The sequence below is a fragment of the Camelina sativa genome, chromosome 12 (genome assembly GCF_000633955.1).
Source record: "Camelina sativa cultivar DH55 chromosome 12, Cs, whole genome shotgun sequence".
In the NCBI taxonomy this organism is placed as follows: domain Eukaryota; kingdom Viridiplantae; phylum Streptophyta; class Magnoliopsida; order Brassicales; family Brassicaceae; genus Camelina; species Camelina sativa.
In genome coordinates, this window is record NC_025696.1 from 26,793,063 (window position 1) to 26,816,889 (window position 23,827).

Here is a 23,827-nt window from a genome sequence, read left to right on the forward strand (position 1 = left end):
CTCTAGCAAGGAAGTAGGAGGGTGCGGTTTGAAAATGGGGACTCATAACCTTTATATGCTAAGCGAAGGATTCTAGCTATAGTCCTTAAAGATAGTTTAATGGTGCTAAGATCAATCAACATACTTACAAATATTTTCTATGCTTATTACCATGCATAGATCTAGTTCAACCTCCAACTAAAAGTAGAGAACATCTCTTTCACATTCAATTAAGTGTTTGACGAATTCTTGCAAATGGAAGGTGAATCAAGCTAAATCGGTTTCAAGGGCAAGGCTTTTTAGTAAGGTGGTTTCAAGCAAATTATTTGGGTGGTTTTCTCTCAAAAGAAGGAATGCTAGACAGTTGTGAAAACTATCTAAGATTGAGAACAATTTGGGCATACAAAGCTTAACTCTTGATGATCTACCCTTTTCTCATTCACTTTCTCTTGTTTTTTTATCAAACACCCTAGAATTAAACTACCCACATCCTTGATTTCAACTCTTTTTTTTTTTACTCTCTAAGGTTTAAACTTTAAACTTCTAGCTCTTTTCTCTTTTTTTTTTTCTTTTCTATAGAGACTTAAAGCTAATTGATTCTAACCTTAAGGACTTTTTTTTTCTTTATTCCTCAACCCAACCCCAAATAAACATACTAACCACCTATCTTTCAAAACCGAATCAATTAGCTAGTTCAAATTCTAACTTAGCTAAATCAAGAGGCAGTTCTTTGTCATTCTCAATACTCTCAAGGTTTCACAACCTATAGCACAATGAAACAGGCCTCACTCAACAATTCAAAACAAGGTTTGAAAAAAAGGTTTGGGTTCATGGGTAGGAAAAATGAATCGGGTTAAACGAAAAAGATTGGTAAAAATGGAGTGCTAACCCGAGTTACAATGAGCAGGTATTCAAGTTCCATAAGCAAGACAATTAAAGTTCAAATTAAATCCAAAAATATAGAGATGTTCCAATGTTCAAACAAGTGGAGGAAGCATTCAAACGACACAAGGGTCTAAGCAAATATTTTTCATTTTTTTCCAAAGATTGATCTAGCAACAATGAACTGTGATTAAGGGCTATAGCTTCAATCCTAAGGTTTGATTTTAAACAAGGTAGTTTTAATCATTGTCCCCTAAGATGCATATGCAACAATCCTATATGAAACAAACTAGACTCAATCATAATATGTAAATGCAACTACATGAACACTCTTTTTTATTTTATTTTATTTTATTTTTGAAATTTTTCAAAATTTTTTGGGTTTTTCAATACACATAGATGCAGACTCAAACGAATAAAACTAGCATGCAAAAATTTGAAATAAGAAAATTAAGAAAATAAAATACAAAGTTAAAAATATTCTGGACCCTCCCCCAAACTTAAATTACACAGTCTGTGTGTAAATAAAAGTTGGAAAAAGAATCCAAGAATCACACAAAATGAAATAAACTAAATGCAATGTTATTTACAAAGATCGGATGAAAGTGGTACCTCATGGGTTGGTGAAGAAGGAGGTTGCAGCAGCCTCCATACTCGCCAACGTGTAGCCAGGGTCGTCTCCGGCTTCAGCAGGTGCCGGTGTTTGCTCGTCAGAGAGCTCGGTGATGTGCACGGACGACTTACTCGGACCAGCATCCGAGGGGTTGATCGAGGGGGGTATCGCGTAGCTCATCGGGTAGGGTGAAGGGACTGAAGAGAAAAAAAAAATTAAAAACGTAAATCATATTTACAAACCTGCCTTTGGGATTTCCTCCCAAGTGAGCTTGTTTATAGTCTCTAAGCTTGACTTTCAATTCGTCTTAGACTGGCGCGGGATCGACCAGACGCAGAGATGATCCCACCTTTGTGCTCTCATTTGCCATGTATTTCCTCACTCTCTGCCCATTCACAGTAAACTCATTCCCATCCTTTCCTAGCAAAGTCACCGCTCCATAGGGCAGAACCTCTTTAATTTCGAAGGGTCCTGACCATCTTGACTTGAGCTTCCCAGGGAATAGCCGAAGTTTTAAGTTGAACAAAAGGACTTTGTCTCCAGCTTTCAAATCTTTGTGTCGGATCTTCTTGTCATGAAAAGCCTTGGTTCTTTCCTTGTAGTTCCTCGAATTATCCTAAGCCTCCAGCCGTATCTCATCGAGTTTGTGGAGATCCATTACTCTCTTTTCTTGAACAGTCTTTATGTCCAAATTCAGCAGCTTGGTCGCCCACATTGCTTTATATTCAACCTCGACCGGAAGGTGACAGTTTTTTCCGTAAAGAAGCTGGAAAGGTGTCCGCCCAGTCGGTGTTTTATAAGCGGTCCTATAAGCCCATAACGCATCATCTAGCTTGAATGCCCAATCTTTTTTTGTGATTCCCATGATTCTAGCTAATATCACTTTGATCTGTTTGTTGCTTACTTCCACTTGTCCGATGGTCTGTGGGTGATAAGATGTTGCGACTTTATGCTTGACTCCGTGCTTTTTCAACAAGCCATCGAAAACCCTGTTAATGAAGTGGGTTCCTCCATCACTGATCACTACTCTCGGGATTCCAAATCTCGGGAAAATGATGCTTTTGAACATCTTCATTACGACCTTGTGATCATTCGTCGGGCTGGCGATTGCTTCTACCCATTTTGAGACATAGTCGACTGCCACTAGGATATACATGTTTCCATTCGAGGGTGCAGACATCAAAAACTTCGACTTCTAAGATTAGCTGCTGAGGCATTTCATTTCTTCGACCTATGTTACCCATTTTCTGGCACGAATCACATTTCGCTATGAAGAGCTGTGCATCCTTGAGCATGGTCGGCCACCAAAGACCAGCTTCGAGTATCTTTTGGACGGTTTTGAAGGTAGCAAAATTTCCTCCATAGGCGGACCCATGACAGTGCTCTAATACTCCTCGGACTTCCTCCTCTGCTATACATCGTCTGAGCAGGCCATCCGTCCCTTTTTTGTAAAGATAAGGTTCATCCCAGTAGTAGTTGTTGACATCCCTGAAGAACTTCTTTCTATGAGCATCATAGTCCTTAGGAATTTCCCCGCACACCATGTAGTTCACGAAATCTGAGTACCATGGGAGCTCAGCCAACTCGATTGCCATCAACTCGATCGACCTGGTTGACTCGGGGATCGAGTAAGCTATTGTGTGTCCGATCGTGTGGCTCATTTCTTCCAAGAAGGCGATGTGCAACAGCCTTTCTTCGGGCATTGAGTCGTCTATTGGGAGTAGATTTTCAATTCTCATTCTGGACAGATGGTCTGCTACCCCGTTTTCAATTCCTTTTTTTATCCAGAATTTCTATGTCAAATTCCTGCATAAGAAGGATCCATCTGAGGAGCCTAGGTTTGGTGTCCTTTTTCGAGTAAATATACCTCAGGGTGGCATGATCCGGGTAGACGATTACTTTCGAACCGACTAAATAACTTCGGAATTTCTCAAACGGAAAAACCACGACAAGGAGCTCCTTCTCAGTTGTCGCGTTTCTTGTCTGAGCATCGTCCATGGTTCTGCTGGCGTAGTAGATCACATGGAGCTTTTTATCTATTCTTTGACCCAGTACTGCCCCCACACCATAGTCTGACGCGTCACACATAATCTCGAAAGGATGGTTCCAATTAGGTGCTTGAACTATTGGCACGCTCACCAAGGCTTCCTTTATCTTGTTGAAGGCGTCTAAACAGTCCTCGTCGACAATAAACTCTGCTTCTTTGCAAAGGAGCCGCGTTAACGGTCGAGCGATCTTGGAGAACTCTTTAATGAATCGCCTGTGAAACCCTGCGTGCCCTAAAAAGCTTCTCACGTCTCGCACCGATTTAGGAGGTTGGAGCTGAACCATCACTTCTATCTTAGCCTTGTCGACCTCTATTCCCTTTTCTGAGATCTTGTGTCCTACAATTATCCCCTCCTCGACCATAAAGTGGCACTTTTCCCAGTTTAACACTAGGTTGGTTTCTTCACACCATTTTAGCACCTTGCAGAGGTTTGACAGACAGGATGTGAAAGAAGCTCCATATACTGAAAAGTCATCCATAAAAACCTCCACCGTTTCTTCTATTAAATCCAAGAAGATAGATGTCATGCATCTTTGGAAAGTCGTGGGAGCGTTGCACAAACCGAAAGGCATCCTCTTATAGGCAAAGGTACCGTAAGGGTAGGTGAACGTTGTCTTCTCCTAGTCAGCAGGGTGAATTGGGATTTGGAAAAAGCCACTATACCCGTCAAGGATACAGTAGTAAGGGTGGTTAGCCAGCCATTCCAGCATCTGGTCGATGAAAGGCAGGGGGAAATGATCCTTCCTCGAGGCTGCGTTAAGCTTCCTATAGTCATTACACATTCGATGACCAGTTATCGTCCTTGTGGGAATTAGCTCATCTTTCTCGTTTTTGACGACGGTGATTCCTCCTTTCTTCGGAACGCAGTGCACGGGGGACACCCAAGTGCTATCAGAAATAGGGTAGATAACTCCAGCATCGAGTAGCTTCAGAATTTCCTTTTTCACCACTTCTTTCAGGTTCGGATTTAGCCGACGCTGAGGTTCTACACTAGAGTACGATTCATCCTCAAGGTTTATCCGGTGGGTGCAAAGATCAGAGAATATGCCCTTGATATCATCTAAAGTATAGCCTATTGCTCTCCAATAGTTTCTTAATTGAGTGCAAAGCAATTTCAATTCCTTTTCAGACAGGCTAGAATTGACGATCACTGGGTAAGTTGAATAAGGTCCTAAGAAAGCGTATCTTAGCCCAGATGGAAGAGGTTTGAGTTCCACTTTAGGCGCCTTAGACTCGGACCAATCATCGGTGGTTTGGAGTTGCTGCTCGAGGTTGTGCTCGATCACCCTACTCGATAGGGCGATCGTGTTAGCGTCCGGGTGGGTTGGTGTTGAGCAACTGCATGACATGACATAGGAGGTGACTACTGACTTGTCCATGCTTCTGTTGTCGAGCATCACTCCCTCTCATTCAGCTTCCCTCATGTCCTCACTTAGCTCCGGTTCGATGACTTCTCGATAAGTATCAAGCAGCTCCTTGTAGAGCTCCGTTTCTTGATGTACGAATCCCTCCTTACCATCATTTGTCAGCGCTGTTTGTAAGCAATCCCCGATTGCAATCTCCTCTAATGCCTCCTCACACAGTTTTTCTAACTCCTCTATCTAGAAGGTTTGACCAGCTATTGTAGGTTTTTTCATAGTTTCCTGAATGTCAAACTGCATAGTGAGGTCTTCCCCGAGCTTCAGATCGATCTTCCCGTTCCTTACATCAATCATTGCCCCTGCGGTGGCTAAGAATGGTCGTCCTAGGATAAGCGGATCCCTTGGCTCCACATCCATTTTCAAAACTACGAAGTCAGTTGGTGCATCTACTGACCCTACCTTGACCGGCAAGTCTTCCAAAACTCCGCTTGGCAACCTCGTAGTTCGATCTGCCAGAACCAGTTGGATATCGGTAGGCTTGAATTTCTCGAATCCAAGACGTTTGGCTACAGTAAGTGGCATCAAGCTGACTGATGCCCCCAAATCGCAAAGACATCTTCCAAACATCAATGGTCCAATCGAGCAAGGTAAAATAAATGATCCCGGGTCGCTCAGTTTCTTAGGTGCGGCAGTCCTCTGGATTATGGCACTGCACTCATGATTGAGTATGACCATACTTTGTACTTGCTTGATTTGCTCCATCACTGCCTCCTTCAGGAATTTCTGGTAAAGAGGTATCAAGGTGAAGGCATCCATTAGGGGCATGCGAAGTTCGAGTTCTTGCATCTGTTTCTCGAACAATTCCTTGTACTTCTCCAAGAGTTCCTTGCAAAATTGTCCAGAGAATGGCAGAGGTGGCTTGAAAGGTGGGGGAATGAATCTCCTTTCTTTCTGTTTCTCTCCTCCCGGTTTGTCGGAAGGAGGCAAAGTTGCTGGAGGGTCAACCCAATCATCTATCCGAGTAGTGTGGTCGGGTGAGGGGTCAGGTTGTTCTGGGGAGTGACTTGGTGGTTCAGCAGAAATGNGGAGATCCTCCCCATCTAAATCATTGCTGTCCTCAGTGATGTTTAGTGGTACTGTTCGAGGTGGTAATTGTCGGCCACTTCGTAGGGCGATCGCGTTTGCAGACTCCGTTGGACTTTTTGAGGTGGAAGCCAAGTTATCTATATGCACCTGAATTCGAGATCCCATGGTATCGAATTTGTAGTGTAGTTCTTGGAAATTGGCTGATAGACGGTAGGCGAGATCGTCGAAGCGTGTATTAATGTGTATCATGTCGGTCTTCTGAGTGGATAGGACTGTGTGCATTAGGGATAGCAAATCTAGCGATGAGGAACTGGACGGAAGTATTGGGCTGTGTATCGGGTTTCGGTAGGACAGATTCGGATTTGGCTTGTAATTGTTGTACCCTTTGTTGTATCCTCCTTAGTTATTGATGTAGTTAACATCCTCTATTTGTACAGTCTCCCCATCTTGTTGTAAAAACTGCTCTTCCTCTGATATTGCATGAACATGCTGCTGCTGGTTGAGGAGCTTATCGAGCTTGTCATTGAGGACTTTCATGTCACTCTTGTACTTGGCATCTTCCTCTCCTGTAGATCGCACAGTGCGGTCGTACTCCTCATTGTAATTCTCATCAGATTGAGTCATGTTCTCCACTAGGTCCCAACCTGCATCAACATCCTTGTTGAGGAAGTTACCATTGCTTGCGGTGTCCAGCAACATCCGTATCTTGGGGACCACTCCTCTGTAAAGTGTACTCAGTAATGAAGCATTGCTGAAGCCATGATGAGGACATATAATGTATCCCTTGAAATGTTCCCAAGCTTCACTGAACGTTTCGTTGTTCTTCTGAACAAAGCCGGAAATGTCATTTCTCAGCCTTGCGGTTTTGGAGTTGGAGAAGAATTTGGCCAGGAATGCCTTCTTACACGCTTTCCAAGTGGTGATGGACTCCTTGGGGAGTGATTTATCCCATATGTGTGCTTTGTCTCCCAAAGAGAATGGGAAAAGCCGGAGTTTGAATCCATCCTCACTAACTCCATTTATCTTGGTGAGGCTACAGAGCCTATCAAATTCATCCAGATGATCCAATGGGTTCTCCATTGGCAGTCCATGAAACTTGTTACTCTGTATCATCTGGATGAGACTACTCTTGATCTCAAAATTGTTGTTCAGAAAAGCAAGTGGCACAATGCCATTCCTTTGAGTATGAGTAGATGGAGCATCTCCTGCTCCTATGTTGGTCCTTGCTTGAGGAGCTGGTGGACCGTTCTGATTGTTCATTGTCTCCTCAATGATTGCTGGTTGCGGTTGAACTTGTTGTTGTCTGAGTAGCCTTGGTCTATCGATGTTGTCGATGAAAGGACTTAGGTTCTGGCTACCTCTGGATCGTGTTTGCATGCACAGGTAGGTGACCGAGTGTGTACACGACGGTCAACCCGATCCAGGTGATCGAGTGACGGGTTGGGTGGGTGCTCGGGTTGTACCTAAGATTCAAAACAAACAAGAGCGAAAGCAAACAAGTTAGATTCCGAACCGATATAAACAAAAGAACTTGATCTAGCAGGTGCTGAAATCCTAAACATAGCAAAATAAATACAGCCAAATAGCAACGACGCCAAATTGATAAACAAGTTTTCACCATGGTATCAATTCCCTATGCAGTTGTAGTACAAAGGGTTATCAATCCAAATGGTTGTTTATTCTAGCAGGAAGGATGCAATCAGAACAATGCAAGTCAAGCCAAGCAATAAGGGTTTTATCTAACAATCCTAAAATAAATAAAAGAAAAGAATATAAACAAGAAACCACACGACCTAAGCACTCGATGCAAGCATTCGAGTACATGATCGGATGGGGTGATCGAGTAAGCAAATGAAGTATGAACAACTCGAGGGGTTACTCGATACAGGTTATCGTGTACCTGATCGGGTAAGGTATCGAGTAAGGAATGAAAATGCAAACAATTAAGATACGAAAGCTTCTAAGGATGGGGTAGTTGAATCCTAAGTATTCCTGACCAGTACAGATGTCTTACATGCCTCAAGCAAATATTTCCTAGACAATGAATCTCTAAAATCTTGTCAAAACACTCTCGTGATAGAAACAATCAACCTTGATCACTCCCCTACCCAACTCTCGTTGGAGAAACATGACCAAGCAGGCATTAAGATCCGATTCATTATTGTCAGTAAACCCCTTACTCATCTAATCTCTTAGGCTAAGTGAGTAAACCTCTAGCATTGGTTGATTCAAGCATCTCATCTACACCTCTCGGTGGTAAAACACCTTAGATCTAATCTCACCCTCTCGGTTTGTTGACAGCATTAAGAACACCAATCTAGAAAGAAATCAATTAAATATATACAATCAACTAAGACATCCTAACCGATCAAGAACACAAAATCATCTATCCCATCCCTAGAAACTTTACTACATTACTCGGAAATCATAGCGAGACACATAACAGCAAATATGAAGGAAAATTACATTATATTAAACGATAAAGTAGAGGGATAAGAGTACAAGATAGAAATCTAAAGAAATGATAAAAAGTTATGAAATAAAATCTAAAACAAAAGGAAAAAGTGTTTGAGTCGCTTAGTTCTCTCACAGAAGCTCTCGCTCTCTGGTTTGAGGTTCTGCGGCGTGCTCATTTGCGAGGAAGGAGAGGAGGGGTTTATATATGGAAACCCCTTTGACCTAGCTTCCCAGACCTGCCCGATGGTCTACTCGATGGGGTACACGAGGATGAAGTCGGATTACTCGTCGGGTAGATCTCTGGGTTGTTCTTTCTGCTCTTAGATCCTCCTCGATCGTGTTGGGGTTCGGACTGTTCTTGCAGCTCGATAGCTCCTTCGGGTACATGCTCGGGTTCGTCCTTGTTTTTCCCCATTTTAGGCTCTTAAGCACCTGTTTTCATCCAAAATATGCAAATGCAAAAATGCAACACCCTAAATGGCCTAAAAGTGAATTCCTACAATAAATGACCTAAAAATACTAAGTTAAGAGTATGAACAATGCAAAATATGGACAAAAAAGGATGCTAAAAACATGTAAATTATAGAGTTATCAAGACTCATCCGTCAGTGCTTTAGAGAGTTTTGTACCGTATCCATTGGAACTTGTACAACATTGCACTCGCTCATACCTGCTTCCTCGAGAATCTTTTCCGTGTATCTTCCCTGTGATAACTCTCTAATTTACATGTTTTAAGCATCATTTTTTGTCCATATTTTGCATTGTTTATACCCTTACCTTAGCATTTTTAGGTCATTAACTGTAGGAATTCGCATTTAGGCCATTTAAGGTGTTGCATTCTTGCATTTGCATACTTTGGATGAAAACAGGTGCTTTAGAGCCTAAAATGGGGGNCTCATCTACACCTCTCGGTGGTAAAACACCTTAGATCTAATCTCACCCTCTCGGTTTGTTGACAGCATTAAGAACACCAATCTAGAATGAAATCTATTAAATATATACAATCAACTAAGACATCCTAACCGATCAAGAACACAAAATCATCTATCCCATCCCTAGAAACTTTACTACACTACTCGGAAATCATAGCGAGACACATAACAGCAAATATGAAGGAAAATTACATTATATTAAACGATAAAGTAGAGGGATAAGAGTACAAGATATAAATCTAAAGAAATGATAAAAAGTTATGAAATAAAATCTAAAACAAAAGGAAAAAGTGTTTGAGTCGTTTAGTTCTCTCACAGAAGCTCTCGCTCTCTGGTTTGAGGTTCTGCGGCGTGCTCATTTGCGAGGAAGGAGAGGAGGGGTTTATATATGGAAACCCCTTTGACCTAGCTTCCCAGACCTGCCCGATGGTCTACTCGATGGGGTACACGAGGATGAAGTCGGATTACTCGTCGGGTAGATCTCTGGGTTGTTCTTTCTGCTCTTAGATCCTCCTCGATCGTGTTGGGGTTCGGACTGTTCTTGCAGCTCGATAGCTCCTTCGGGTACATGCTCGGGTTCGTCCTTGTTTTTCCCCATTTTAGGCTCTTAAGCACCTGTTTTCATCCAAAATATGCAAATGCAAAAATGCAACACCCTAAATGGCCTAAAAGTGAATTCCTACAATAAATGACCTAAAAATACTAAGTTAAGAGTATGAACAATGCAAAATATGGACAAAAAAGGATGCTAAAAACATGTAAATTATAGAGTTATCAAGACTCATCCGTCAGTGCTTTAGAGAGTTTTGTACCGTATCCATTGGAACTTGTACAACATTGCACTCGCTCATACCTGCTTCCTCGAGAATCTTTTCCGTGTATCTTCCCTGTGATAACTCTCTAATTTACATGTTTTAAGCATCATTTTTTGTCCATATTTTGCATTGTTTATACCCTTACCTTAGCATTTTTAGGTCATTAACTGTAGGAATTCGCATTTAGGCCATTTAAGGTGTTGCATTCTTGCATTTGCATACTTTGGATGAAAACAGGTGCTTTAGAGCCTAAAATGGGGGAAAACAAGGTCAAATAAGAGCATGTACCCGAAGGAGCTATTGAGCAGGAAGAACAGTCCAAACCCCAACCCGATCGAGGAGGATCCAAGAGAAGGAAGAACAACCCGAAGACCTACCCGAGGAGTAACCCGACCTCATCCTCGTGCACCCCATCGAGCAGACCCTCGGGCAGGACTGGAAAGCTAGGTCAAAAGGGGTTTCCATATATAAACCCCCCTCTTCTTCCTCTCGCCCTAGCACTTCCCAAGAGAGCTTCTGAGAGAGATCTTGAGCGACTCAAACACTTTTTCTCTACTTTGTTAGGATTTATTTCACATGTTTTTGCTATCCTTTTAGATATCTACTTTGTACTCTTTACTTCTACTCTATCTTTTAATACAATGCAATTTTCATTTATCTATGTTTTTATGTTTTCTGCAATGATTTCCGAGTAGTGAAACAGAGTTTCTAGGGATGGGATAGACAATTAGGTGTTCTTGATCGGTTAAGATGTCTTAGCTTGGTTGTTTATGTTTTACAAATTCCTTTCTAGATTGGTGTTCTTAATGCTATCAACAAACCGAGAGGTTGAGATTAGATCTAGGGTGTTTTACCATCGAGAGGTGTAGATGAAATGTTTGAATCAATCAATGCTAGAGATTTACTCAGTTAGCCTAAGAGATTAGATGTGTAAGGAGTTTATTGACAAAAATGAATCGGTTTGTATTGCCTGCTTGGTCATGTTTCTCCAACGAGAGTTGCGTACGGAAGTGATCAAGGTTGATTGTTTATATCACGAGAGTGTTTTACCAAGATTTTAGAGATTCCTTGTCTAAGGAATATTTGCTTGAGGCATGTAGGACATCCATACTGGTCAGGAACACTTAGGAGTCGATTACCCCATCCTTAGGAGCTTTCGCATTTTGATTGTTTACATTTTTATTCGTAACTCGATCCTTTACCCGAACTGGTACTCGAACACCAGCTTCGTGTAACCCTTCAAGCTGTTCATACTCATCTTGCTTACTCAATCACCCCACCCGTTCCTGTACTCGAATGCTTGCATCGAGTGCTTAGGTCGTGTGGTTCTTGTTTATTTGCTTTCTTTTATTTATCTTAGGATTGTTAGATCAAAACCATTTCTTGCTTGGCTTGACTTGCATAGTTCTGATAATATCTCATCTGCTAGCATAACAACCATTTGGATTGATAATCCTTAGTACTACAACTGCATAAGGAATTGATACCCTGGGTGAAAATCCTGTTATCACCCTGCTTCAAAGTAATACCACTCTGTTCTTGTAAAACCTCAATGCCAAGGTAGTACGTCAGCCTCCCAATTTCACTCATCTCAAACCTCGAAGACATAGCCTGTTTAAACTCGTAGATCAACTTCAAGTTACTACCGGTGACAAGAAGGTCATCAACATACACTGCAACGACAACAATTGATCCTTTTCTTGTCTTCGATACAGAGCAGGCTCTTTAGCACAACAAACAAAAAATAACTCAAACATAATTTGATTGAGCTTGTGGTTCCAGGCTTGGTGAGCTTGACGAAGTCCGTAGAGTGCTTTGTTCAGCTTATACACCAGTCTTTCACTTCCTCTCTTCATAAAACCTTCCGGTTGAGCAACAAATACTTCTTCCCTAAGTTCTCCGTGTAGGAAGGCAGTCTTGACATCCAAATGGTGTACTTCCCATCTCCGTGAACCGCCCACTCCTGCTCAACCACCAAACCATTCTACAGAGCAACCCGATCCTGCACCCGATCACACTATCCAGATAGATGATTGGGTTGACATTCCGGTCAGTCCACCTCCTACAGACAAACCAAGAGGAGAGAAACAGAAAGAGAGACGATTCATCCCCCCCTCCTTACAAGCCATCCTTGCCATTTCCTGGATGATTTCACAAGGAACTTCTTGAGAAGTACAAGGCTTTGTTTGAAAAACAGATGCAGGAACTCGAGCTGCACATGCCTCTAATGGACGCTTTCACGCTGATCCCCCTTACCAGAAATTTCTGAAAGATGTTGTGATGGAACGGATAAAATAAGTTCAAGGAATGGTCATACTCAATCACGAGTGCAGTGCTATAATCCATAGGACTACTGCACCTAAGAAATTGAGTGACCCGGGGTCATTTACTTTACCTTGCTCGATTGGACCTTTGACGTTCGGAAGATGTCTCTGCGATTTGGGGGCATCAGTCAGCCTAATTCCTTTAACTGTAGCCAAACGTCTTGGATTTGAGAAGTTCAAACCCACCGACATCCAACTGGTCCTAGCAGATCAAACTACAAGGTTGCCAAGCGGAATATTGGAAGACTTGCCGGTCAAGGTAGGATCAGTAGACGTACCAACCGACTTCATGGTTTTGGAGATGGATGTGGAGCCAAGGGATCCGCTTATCTTAGGACGACCATTTTTAGCCACCGCAGGGGCAATGATAGATGTGAGGAACAAGAAGATCGATCTGAAGCTTGCGGAAGACCTTACTATGCAGTTTTGATATTAGGGAAACTATGAAAAAACCCACAATCGCAGGGTAAACCTTCTGGATAGAGGAGTTAGAAAAACTGCGTGAGGAGGCGTTTGAGGAGATTGCAATTGGGGATTGCTGGCAAACAGCACTAACAAATGATAGTAAGGAGGGATTCATACACCAAGAAACGGAGCTCTACAAAGAGTTGCTTGATACTTATCGGGAAGTCATCGACTCGGAGTTAAGTGAAAACATGAGGGAAGGTGAAAAAGAGGGAATGATGCTCGACAACCGAAGCTTGAACAAGTCAGTAGTCACTTCCTGCGTCATGTCGTGCAGTTGCTCAACGCCAGTCCACCCGGTCACCAACACGGTCACTAACACAATCACCCCATCGGGTAGGGTGATCGAGCATCACCTCAAGCCGTAACTCCAAACCACTGATGACGATAACAGGTCATCGAATGTGTATTGACTATAGGAAGCTTAACACAGCCTCTAGGTAGGATCATTTCCCCCTGCCTTTCATCGACAAGATGCTGGAACGACTCGCTAACCACCCATACTACTGTTTCCTTGATGGGTATAGTGGATTTTTCCAAAGACCCATACACCCTGCCGACCAGGAGAAAACGATATTCACCTGCCCTTGATCACTCCCCTACCCAACTCTCGTTGGAGAAACATGACCAAGCAGGCATTAAGATCCGATTCATTATTGTCAGTAAACCCCTTACTCATCTAATCTCTTAGGCTAAGTGAGTAAACCTCTAGCATTGGTTGATTCAAGCATCTCATCTACACCTCTCGGTGGTAAAACACCTTAGATCTAATCTCACCCTCTCGGTTTGTTGACAGCATTAAGAACACCAATCTAGAAAGAAATCAATTAAATATATACAATCAACTAAGACATCCTAACCGATCAAGAACACAAAATCATCTATCCCATCCCTAGAAACTTTACTACATTACTCGGAAATCATAGCGAGACACATAACAGCAAATATGAAGGAAAATTACATTATATTAAACGATAAAGTAGAGGGATAAGAGTACAAGATAGAAATCTAAAGAAATGATAAAAAGTTATGAAATAAAATCTAAAACAAAAGGAAAAAGTGTTTGAGTCGCTTAGTTCTCTCACAGAAGCTCTCGCTCTCTGGTTTGAGGTTCTGCGGCGTGCTCATTTGCGAGGAAGGAGAGGAGGGGTTTATATATGGAAACCCCTTTGACCTAGCTTCCCAGACCTGCCCGATGGTCTACTCGATGGGGTACACGAGGATGAAGTCGGATTACTCGTCGGGTAGATCTCTGGGTTGTTCTTTCTGCTCTTAGATCCTCCTCGATCGTGTTGGGGTTCGGACTGTTCTTGCAGCTCGATAGCTCCTTCGGGTACATGCTCGGGTTCGTCCTTGTTTTTTCCCATTTTAGGCTCTTAAGCACCTGTTTTTATCCAAAATATGCAAATACAAAAATGCAACACCCTAAATGGCCTAAAGGTGAATTCCTACAATAAATGACCTAAAAATACTAAGTTAAGAGTATGAACAATGCAAAATATGGACAAAAAAGGATGCTAAAAGCATGTAAATTATAGAGTTATCAAGACTCATCCGTCAGTGCTTTAGAGAGTTTTGTACCCGTATCCATCGGAACTTGTACAACATTGCACTCGCTCATACCTGCTTCCTTGAGAATCTTTTCCGCGTATCTTCCCTGTGATAACTCTCTAATTTACATGTTTTAAGCATCATTTTTTGTCCATATTTTGCATTGTTTATACCCTTACCTTAGCATTTTTAGGTCATTAACTGTAGGAATTCGCATTTAGGCTATTTAAGGTGTTGCATTCTTGCATTTGCATACTTTGGATGAAAACAGGTGCTTTAGAGCCTAAAATGGGGGAAAACAAGGTCAAATCAGAGCATGTACCCGAAGGAGCTATTGAGCAGGAAGAACAGTCCAAACCCCAACCCGATCGAGGAGGATCCAAGAGATGGAAGAACAACCCGAAGACCTACCCGAGGAGTAACCCGATCTCATCCTCGTGCACCCCATCGAGCAGACCCTCGGGCAGGACTGGAAAGCTAGGTCAAAAGGGGTTTCCATATATAAACCCCCCTCTTCTTCCTCTCGCCCTAGCATGCCGTAGACACTCAAACCAGAGAGCGAGAGCTTCTGAGAGAGAACTTGAGCGACTCAAACACTTTTTCTCTACTTTGTTAGGATTTATTTCACATCTTTTTGCTATCCTTTTAGATATCTACTTTGTACTCTTTACTTCTACTCTATCTTTTAATACAATGCAATTTTCGTTTATCTATGTTTGTATGTTTTCTTCAATGATTTCCGAGTAGTGAAACAGAGTTTCTAGGGATGGGATAGACAATTAGGTGTTCTTGATCGGTTAAGATGTCTTAGCTTGGTTGTTTATGTTTTACAAATTCATTTCTAGATTGGTGTTCTTAATGCTATCAACAAACTGAGAGGTTGAGATTAGATCTAGGGTGTTTTACCATCGAGAGGTGTAGATGAAATGTTTGAATCAATCAATGCTAGAGATTTACTCATTTAGCCTAAGAGATTCGATGTGTAAGGAGTTTATTGACAAAAATGAATCGGTTTGTATTGCCTGCTTGGTCATGTTTCTCCAACGAGAGTTGCGTACGGAAGTGATCAAGGTTGATTGTTTATATCACGAGAGTGTTTTAACAAGATTTTAGAGATTCATTGTCTAAGGAATATTTGCTTGAGGCATGTAGGAAATCCATAATGGTCAGGAACACTTAGGAGTCGATTAACCCATCCTTAGGAGCTTTCACATTTTGATTGTTTACATTTTTATTCATAACTCGATCCTTTACCCGAACTGGTACTTGATCAACAGCTTTGTGTAACCCTTTGAGCTGTTCATACTCATCTTGCTTACTCGATCACCCCACCCGATCCTGTACTCGAATGCTTGCATCGAGTGCTTAGGTCTTGTGGTTCTTGTATATTTGCTTTCTTTTATTTATCTTAGGATTGTTAGATCAAAATTCTTGCTTGGCTTGACTTGCATAGTTCTGATAATATCTCATCTGCTAGCATAACAACCATTTAGATTGATAAACCTTTGTACTACAACTACATAGGAAATTGACACCCTGGGTGAATATCCTGTTATCAATTTGGCGTTGTTGCCATTTGGTTGAATTTAATTTGCTACGTTTAAGATTTCATCACTTGCTAGATCAAGTTCTCATTTATACTTTGGTTTGGAACTGACTTGTTTACTTTCGTGTTTGATTGTTTTGCATTTCAGGTACAACCCGAGTACCCACCTGACTCGTCACTCGATCACCAGGATTGGGTTGACCTTCGTGTACTCACTCGGTTCACTGATATTGCATGCAAACACGATCCAAGGATAGCCAACACTTGAGTCCTTTCATCGACAACATCGATAGACCAAGGTTACTCCATCAACAACAAGTCCAGCAACCACAACCACCAACAATTGAGGAGACAATGAAAAATCAGAATGGTCCACCAGCTCCTCAAGAGAGGACTAACATAGGAGCAGGAGATGCTCCATCTACTCACACTCAAAGACATGGCATTGTGTCACCTGCTGTTCATAACAACAACTTTGAGATAAAGAGTAGTCTCATCCAGATGATACAAAGCAACAAGTTTCATGGATTGCCAATGGAGGACCCATTGGACCATCTGGATGAGTTTGATAGGCTTTGTATCCTAACCAAGATCAATGGAGTTAGTGAAGATGGATTCAAAATCCGGCTTTTCCCATTCTCTTTGGGAGATAAAGCACACATCTGGGAGAAATCACTCCCCAAAGAGTCCGTCACCACTTGGGAAGCATGCAAGAAGGCGTTTCTAGCCAAATTCTTCTCCAACACCAGAACCGCAAGGCTGCGAAATGACATATCAAGCTTTGTTTAGAAGAACAATGAGACGTTTAGTGAAGCTTGGGAACGTTCAAGGGATACACAAGCAGATGTCCTCATCATGGATTCAGCAATGCTTCATTGCTAAGTACACTATACTGAGGTGTAGTCCCTAAGATACGGATGTTGCTGGACAGCGCAAGCAATGGTAATTTCCTCAACAAGGATGTTGATGAAGGTTGGGATATAGTGGAGAATTTGGCTCAATCTGATGGGCATTACAATGAGGAGTACAATCGCACTGTGCGATCTACTGGAGAGGAAGATGCCAAATACAAGAGAGACATGAAAGCCCTAAATGAAAAGCTCGATAAGCTCCTCAACCAGTAGCAGCATGTACATGCAATCTCAGAGGAAGAACAGTTTCTGCAACAAGATTGGGAGAGTGCTCAGCTAGAGGACATGAACTACATTTATAAGCAAAGCAGTCACACAACACGGTCCAGAACCTACATCCCCAATAATCAGACTATCAGCCCAATACCTTCATATAATTCCTCATTGCTAGATTTGCTCTCACTAGTGCACCAGGTCCTGTCAACTCAGAAGACCGGTGCCATACAAATTACTACAAGATTCGATGATCTCGCCTGCCGTTTATCAGCCAATTTCCAGCAACTACACAAAAGTTTGATGCCTTAGGCTCTCGAAATCAGGTGCTTACAGATAAATTGGCTTCAACTTCAAAAGGTCAGGAGTCTGCGCTAGCAATAGCCCTACTGAGTGGATGCCAATTACCACCTCGAACGGCACCACCACACATTACTGAGTACAACAATGACTTAGATGGGGAGGATCTCCGTGAACCGCCCACTCCTGCTCAACCACCAAACCATTCTACAGAGCAACCCGATCCTGCACCCGATCACACTATCCAGATAGATGATTGGGTTGACATTCCGGTCAGTCCACCTCCTACAGACAAACCAAGAGGAGAGAAACAGAAAGAGAGACGATTCATCCCCCCCTCCTTACAAGCCATCCTTGCCATTTCCTGGATGATTTCACAAGGAACTTCTTGAGAAGTACAAGGCTTTGTTCGAAAAACAGATGCAGGAACTCGAGCTCCACATGCCTCTAATGGACGCTTTCACGCTGATCCCCCTTACCAGAAATTTCTGAAAGATGTTGTGATGGAACGGATAAAATAATTTCAAGGAATGGTCATACTCAATCACGAGTGCAGTGCTATAATCCAGAGGACTACTGCACCTAAGAAATTGAGCGACCCGGGGTCGTTTACTTTACCTTGCTCGATTGGACCTTTGACGTTCGGAAGATGTCTCTGCGATTTGGGGGCATCGGTCAGCCTAATGCCTTTAACTGTAGCCAAACGTCTTGGATTTGAGAAGTTCAAACCCACCGACATCCAACTGGTCCTAGCAGATCAAACTACAAGGTTGCCAAGCGGAATATTGGAAGACTTGCCGATCAAGGTAGGGTCAGTAGACGTACCAACCGACTTCGTGGTTTTGGAGATGGATGTGGAGCAAGTGGATCCGCTTATCTTAGGACGACCATTTTTAGCCACCGCAGGGGCAATGATAGATGTGAGGAACAAGAAGATCGATCTGAAGCTTGTGGAAGACCTTACTATGCAGTTTTGATATTAGGGAAACTATGAAAAAACCCACAATCGCAGGGTAAACCTTTTGGATAGAGGAGTTAGAAAAACTGCATGAGGAGGCGTTTGAGAACGTGATAAAACTCTAAGTGTTCTTATGGAACATTTCTTTTGGCCGCATTTGAAAAGAGATGTGGAAAGGTTCTCTGCAAAGTGCATCACTTGCTTGAAAGCAAAATCCAGGTCACATCCTTATGGTTTATATATGCCTTTGCCTATTCCTAACCTACCATGGGTAGATATTTCTATGGATTTTGTTTTAGGACTGCCTAAGATCAACAACCGAGATTCTATCTTTGTTGTGGTGGACCGGTTCTCTAAAATGGCGCATTTCATTCCATGTAACAAGACAAATGATGCTACTCAAACTGCTGAGCTCTTTTTCAAAGAAGTTGTGCGTTTACATGGAATCCCAAGGACCATTGTTTCAGATCGAGACACCAAATTTCTCAGCCACTTTTGGAAGACTTTGTGGAAAAAGCTAGGAACTAAGCTACTCTTCTCCACCACTTGTCATCCTCAAACTGATGGCCAAACTGAGGTAGTTAATCGTACTCTCTCCACTCTTTTGAGAGCTACGGTGGGTAAGAATCTCCGAAACTGGTTATCCTGTTTACCCTATATTGAATTTGCTTATAATCATGCTAAGCATTCTGGTACCAAATTCTCTCCATTTGAAGTTGTCTATGGTTTTAATCCTCTAACCCCATTAGACATCACACCTCTGCCCCAAGCTGTTTATTCTAGTGCAGAAGGAGTCACCAAAGCTGATTTTGTGAAGAAACTCCACCAAAAGGTTAAAGAGAATCTTGAGAAGAAGAGCGCAAAGAACAAAGAGCTTGCGGATAAGCACCGCAAGGAGCTGACGTTTGAACCTGGAGATTGGGTCTGGTTACACATGAGAAAAGAAAGATTTCCCAAGGAGAGGAAGTCCAAGCTGTCACCAAGAGGAGATGGACCATTTCGGGTCTTAGAGAAAATCAATGACAATGCCTACAAGATTGAGCTACCAGGTGAGTTGAACATTTCTCCTACCTTTAATGTTGCTGATTTATCTCCTTTCCATGCAGATGAAATAGTTCTGCAGACAGAACTTTCTCAAGAGGGAGGGAATGATGAGGACATCAATAGTAAACTTCCGAAAGAACCCGTTCTGCCATTTCCCGAAGAACCCGTTCGATCATTTCCTGAAAAACCCGTTCTACCAATTCCTGAAGAACCCGTTCTGCCAACAATGATACACAAACCTATGACTAGGCTGGGAGCAAGAACCTTAAGGGAACAATTCAACAAGTCCATTGCTAGTCTGATTACTCTCACTGAACTAGAAGATTCCAAAGAAAAGACACCACAAGCATCATTTTTGCCAGTTCTACAAGGAATTAAAGAACCCGTTCTTTTCATCATTTCTGAAGCAATCAATGAAGGGCTGGAGCGTGCATGAGAGCTATTATCAAGGTAAGTGTTTGAATTCAAATAATAAATGTTGGTTCTTTCTTGTTTTGCAGGAATCGACCGTTGGGTCTTTATGAGTCTTTTTATTTATTTAAGTCCTAAAATCAAGTCTGTTGTTTTTGCAAATTTAGTCCTTTTATTTGTAATAAATTTCGACCCTAGAAGGTCCCCCGCTGCTGGACCATTATATAAGGTCCCTTCTCAGCATTGTAACCTTTGAAGTTTTAATGAAATAAAATGAGAGTTTTCTTAGGTTTTCTTCTGAGATAGAAGCAACCACCCTTTTCTCCTTCTTCTTGTGTGTGAATCCTTCAAGACTGAGATTTGACTTATCATAGATCCTTTCACAGATCTGTGTGGCGTCCCTCAATCCACCCATCTATCCTTTCATCTTCCACTGCTACCGAATAGATAGAACAGTGTTTTCAACCATTTGTCTATTCACCATCTCTTCACTGCACTCAATCTATCATCCACTGAATAGGCAGAACAGTGTTATCAACCATTTGCCTATTTCCATCTATCCACTTGGGTTCCCTCATCTGGGTTCCTATATCACTTACCAAAAAGCCTTACCCTTGAAACCGATTAAGCTCGATTCGCCTTCCATTTGCAAGAATTCGCCAAACACTTAAATGAATGTGAAAGAGANTAGAAGATTCCAAAGAAAAGACACCACAAGCATCATTTTTGCCAGTTCTACAAGGAATTAAAGAACCCGTTCTTTTCATCATTTCTGAAGCAANAATATTTGTAAGTATGTTGATTGATCATAGCACCATTAAACTATCTTTAAGGACTATAGATTGAATCCTTCGCTTAGCACAAAAAGGTTATGAGTACCCATTTTTAAAACTCATCCTCCTACTTCCTTGCTAGAGGACTAGCAAGAATTAAGCTTGGGGGTCTGATAACTCTCTAATTTACATGTTTTAAGCATCTTTTTTTTTGTCCATATTTTGCATTGTTTATACCCTTACCTTAGCATTTTTAGGTCATTATCTGTAGGAATTCATATTTAGGCCATTTAGGGTGTTGCATTCTTGCATTTGCATACTTTGGATGAAAACAGGTGCTTTAGAGCCTAAAATTGGGGAAAACAAGGTCAAATACGAGCATGTAACCGAAGGAGCTATTGAGCAGGAAGAACAGTCCGAACCCCAACCCGATCGAGGAGGATCCAAGAGAAGGAAGAACAACCTGAAGACCTACCCGAGGAGTAACCTTTCCTCATCCTCGTGCACCCCATCGAGCAGACCCTCGGGCAGGATTGGGAGGCTAGGTCAAAAGGGGTTTCCGTATATAAACCCCCCTCTTCTTCCTCTCGCCCTAGCATGCCGCATACACTCAAACCAGAGAGAGAGCTTCTGAGAGAGATCTTGAGCGACTCAAACACTTTTTCTCTACTTTGTTAGGATTTATTTCACATCTTTTTGCTATCCTTTTAGATTTCTACTTTGTACTCTTTACTTCTACTCTATCTTTTAATACAATGCAATTTTCGTTTATCTATGTTTTTATGTTTTCTGCAATGATTTTCGAGTAGTGAAACAAAGTTTCTAGGGATGGGATAGACAATTAGGTGTTCTTGATCGGTTAGGATGTCTTAGCTTGGTTGTTTATGTTTTACAAATTCCTTTCTAGATTGGCGTTCTTAATGCTATCAACAAACCGAGAGGTTGAGATTAGATCTAGGGTGTTTTACCATCGAGAGGTGTAGATGAAATGCTTGAATCAATCAATGCTAGAGATTTACTCACTTAGCCTAAGAGATTAGATGTGTAAGGAGTTTATTGACAATAATGAATCGGTTTGTATTGCCTGCGTGGTCATGTTTCTCCAACGAGAGTTGGGTAGGAAAGTGATCAAGGTTATTGTTTCTATCACGAGAGTGTTTTAACAAGATTTTAGAGATTCCTTGTCTAAGGAATATTTGCTTGAGGCATGTAGGACATCCATACTGGTCAGGAACACTTAGGAGTCGATTACCCCATCCTTAGGAGCTTTCGCATTTTGATTGTTTACATTTTTATTCATAACTCGATCCTTTACCCGAACTGGTACTCGAACACCAGCTTCGTGTAACCCTTCAAGCTGTTCATACTCATCTTGCTTACTCAATCACCCCACCCGTTCCTGTACTCGAATGCTTGCATCGAGTGCTTAGGTCGTGTGGTTCTTGTTTATTTGCTTTCTTTTATTTATCTTAGGATTGTTAGATCAAAACCATTTCTTGCTTGGCTTGACTTGCATAGTTCTGATAATATCTCATCTGCTAGCATAACAACCATTTGGATTGATAATCCTTAGTACTACAACTGCATAGGGAATTGATACCCTGGGTGAAAATCCTGTTATCACCCTGCTTCAAAGTAATACCACTCTGTTCTTGTAAAACCTCAATGCCAAGGTAGTATGTCAGCCTCCCAAGTTCACTCATCTCAAACCTCGAAGACATAGCCTGTTTAAACTCGTAGATCAACTTCAAGTTACTACCAGTGACAAGAAGGTCATCAACATACACTGCAACGATCAACAATTGATCCTTTTCTTGTCTTCGATACAGAGCAGGCTCTTTAGCACAACAAACAAAAATTAACTCCAACATAATTTGATTGAGCTTGTGGTTCCAGGCTTGGTGAGCTTGACGAAGTCCGTAGAGTGCTTTGTTCAGCTTATACACCAGTCTTTCACTTCCTCTCTTCATAAAACCTTCCGGTTGAGCAACAAATACTTCTTCCCTAAGTTCTCCGTGTAGGAAGGCAGTCTTGACATCCAAATGGTGTACTTCCCAACCTATAGATGCAGCCAAAGCAAGCATGAATCGAACTGTTTCGAGTCGTGCCACCAGAGCAAACACTTCATCGAAGTCGACCCCGTGTTTCTGCACATATCCCTTTGCAACTAACCTTGCTTTGTACTTGTTAATGCTCCCATCGAAATTCCGTTTGATTTTAAACACCCATTTCAAACCTATAGGTTTAACGCCTGTTGGTAACTCCACTAAGTTCCATACTTGATTCTTCTCAATGGAACTTAGCTCCTCGTTGCAAGCGTCTCTCCAAACCTCTAGCTCCTTTGCTTCATCATAGTTTCTAGGTTTGTCATTCAACGACAGTAAGAGTCGTTCTTCCTCTTCCTCTGCTAGAAGCACATTGATGTGAGCGCCGGACACGGTCGTCAACAGAGTCGCTCGGACAGACGGTCACTACGGACAGACGGAGGGATGCTGCGGTCGGAGAGACGCTGCGGACGGTTGAACGGTCATTGCGGACGGTTGGACGCAGATCTCTGGTGGCAGAACGACGATCGGCCTTCGAACTTGTCGGTTCTCTTCAAGGCTTGATGGGACGGAGGGGATCGACCGATGAGAAATTCGACTCGGTGATCTCCAGAAGTGATGGACGGAAGCGGGACGAGATTTGCCGATGAATAACTCAACTCGGCAATCTCCGGGAAGGATGGTCAGATGGGAGAATGACTCAGTAAGAAAACTCGACCCGATCGGTTCTCAAGGAAATGGTCGAATGGGACGCTGCGTACAGATGGACGACGGACGCAACGGATAGAAGGGTGGATTGTTGCGACGACACACGAGAGATGGCTCGGCTCGTGATACGGTCGAACTAGGGGATTACGAACCCGGTTCGTGAATCTCCTAGGGTTTCTCAAGAGCCAAGTCCCAGACTTGGGCTAAGGAGAGAGGTGAGACAAGAAACAAGGATTCTCTCTTTGAAAATTAATTCAATCTTCAAGTCTGAGTTTTACAATGAGGGTTTAGGCCTTTATATAGGGAGGCTTACATAAGGGAACACTTAACCCTAGAAAATATGGCCATGATCTAAACCATACACATTGCCATAAAGCAAAAGCAAAAGTAAATCAAAGCAAAGACC

The 23,827-nt window shown here is 42.2% G+C and overlaps 4 protein-coding genes across 4 annotated transcripts; 2 read left to right on the forward strand and 2 right to left on the reverse strand.

Moving 5' to 3' along the window:
* Positions 2,091-2,549, reverse strand: LOC109128002 (uncharacterized protein K02A2.6-like). Its single transcript, XM_019233659.1, has one exon. The coding sequence runs from the start codon at positions 2,547-2,549 to the stop codon at positions 2,091-2,093; it is 459 nt and encodes a 152-aa protein (XP_019089204.1).
* LOC104733895 lies at positions 5,123-6,217 on the reverse strand. Its single transcript, XM_010453420.1, has one exon. It carries the CDS (start codon positions 6,215-6,217, stop codon positions 5,123-5,125), a length of 1,095 nt encoding a protein of 364 aa, XP_010451722.1.
* On the forward strand, positions 12,480-12,926 carry LOC109128003. The gene has a single exon (XM_019233660.1). It carries the CDS (start codon positions 12,480-12,482, stop codon positions 12,924-12,926), a length of 447 nt encoding a protein of 148 aa, XP_019089205.1.
* Positions 18,013-18,459, forward strand: LOC104733896. Its single transcript, XM_010453421.1, has one exon. It carries the CDS (start codon positions 18,013-18,015, stop codon positions 18,457-18,459), a length of 447 nt encoding a protein of 148 aa, XP_010451723.1.

Excerpts from the sequence above, each read along its gene's own strand:
- LOC109128002 (XM_019233659.1), bottom strand. The coding sequence starts at position 2,549 with ATGAAGATGTTCAAAAGCATCATTTTCCCGAGATTTGGAATCCCGAGA.
- LOC109128003 (XM_019233660.1), top strand. The coding sequence starts at position 12,480 with ATGGTCATACTCAATCACGAGTGCAGTGCTATAATCCATAGGACTACT.
- LOC104733896 (XM_010453421.1), top strand. The coding sequence starts at position 18,013 with ATGGTCATACTCAATCACGAGTGCAGTGCTATAATCCAGAGGACTACT.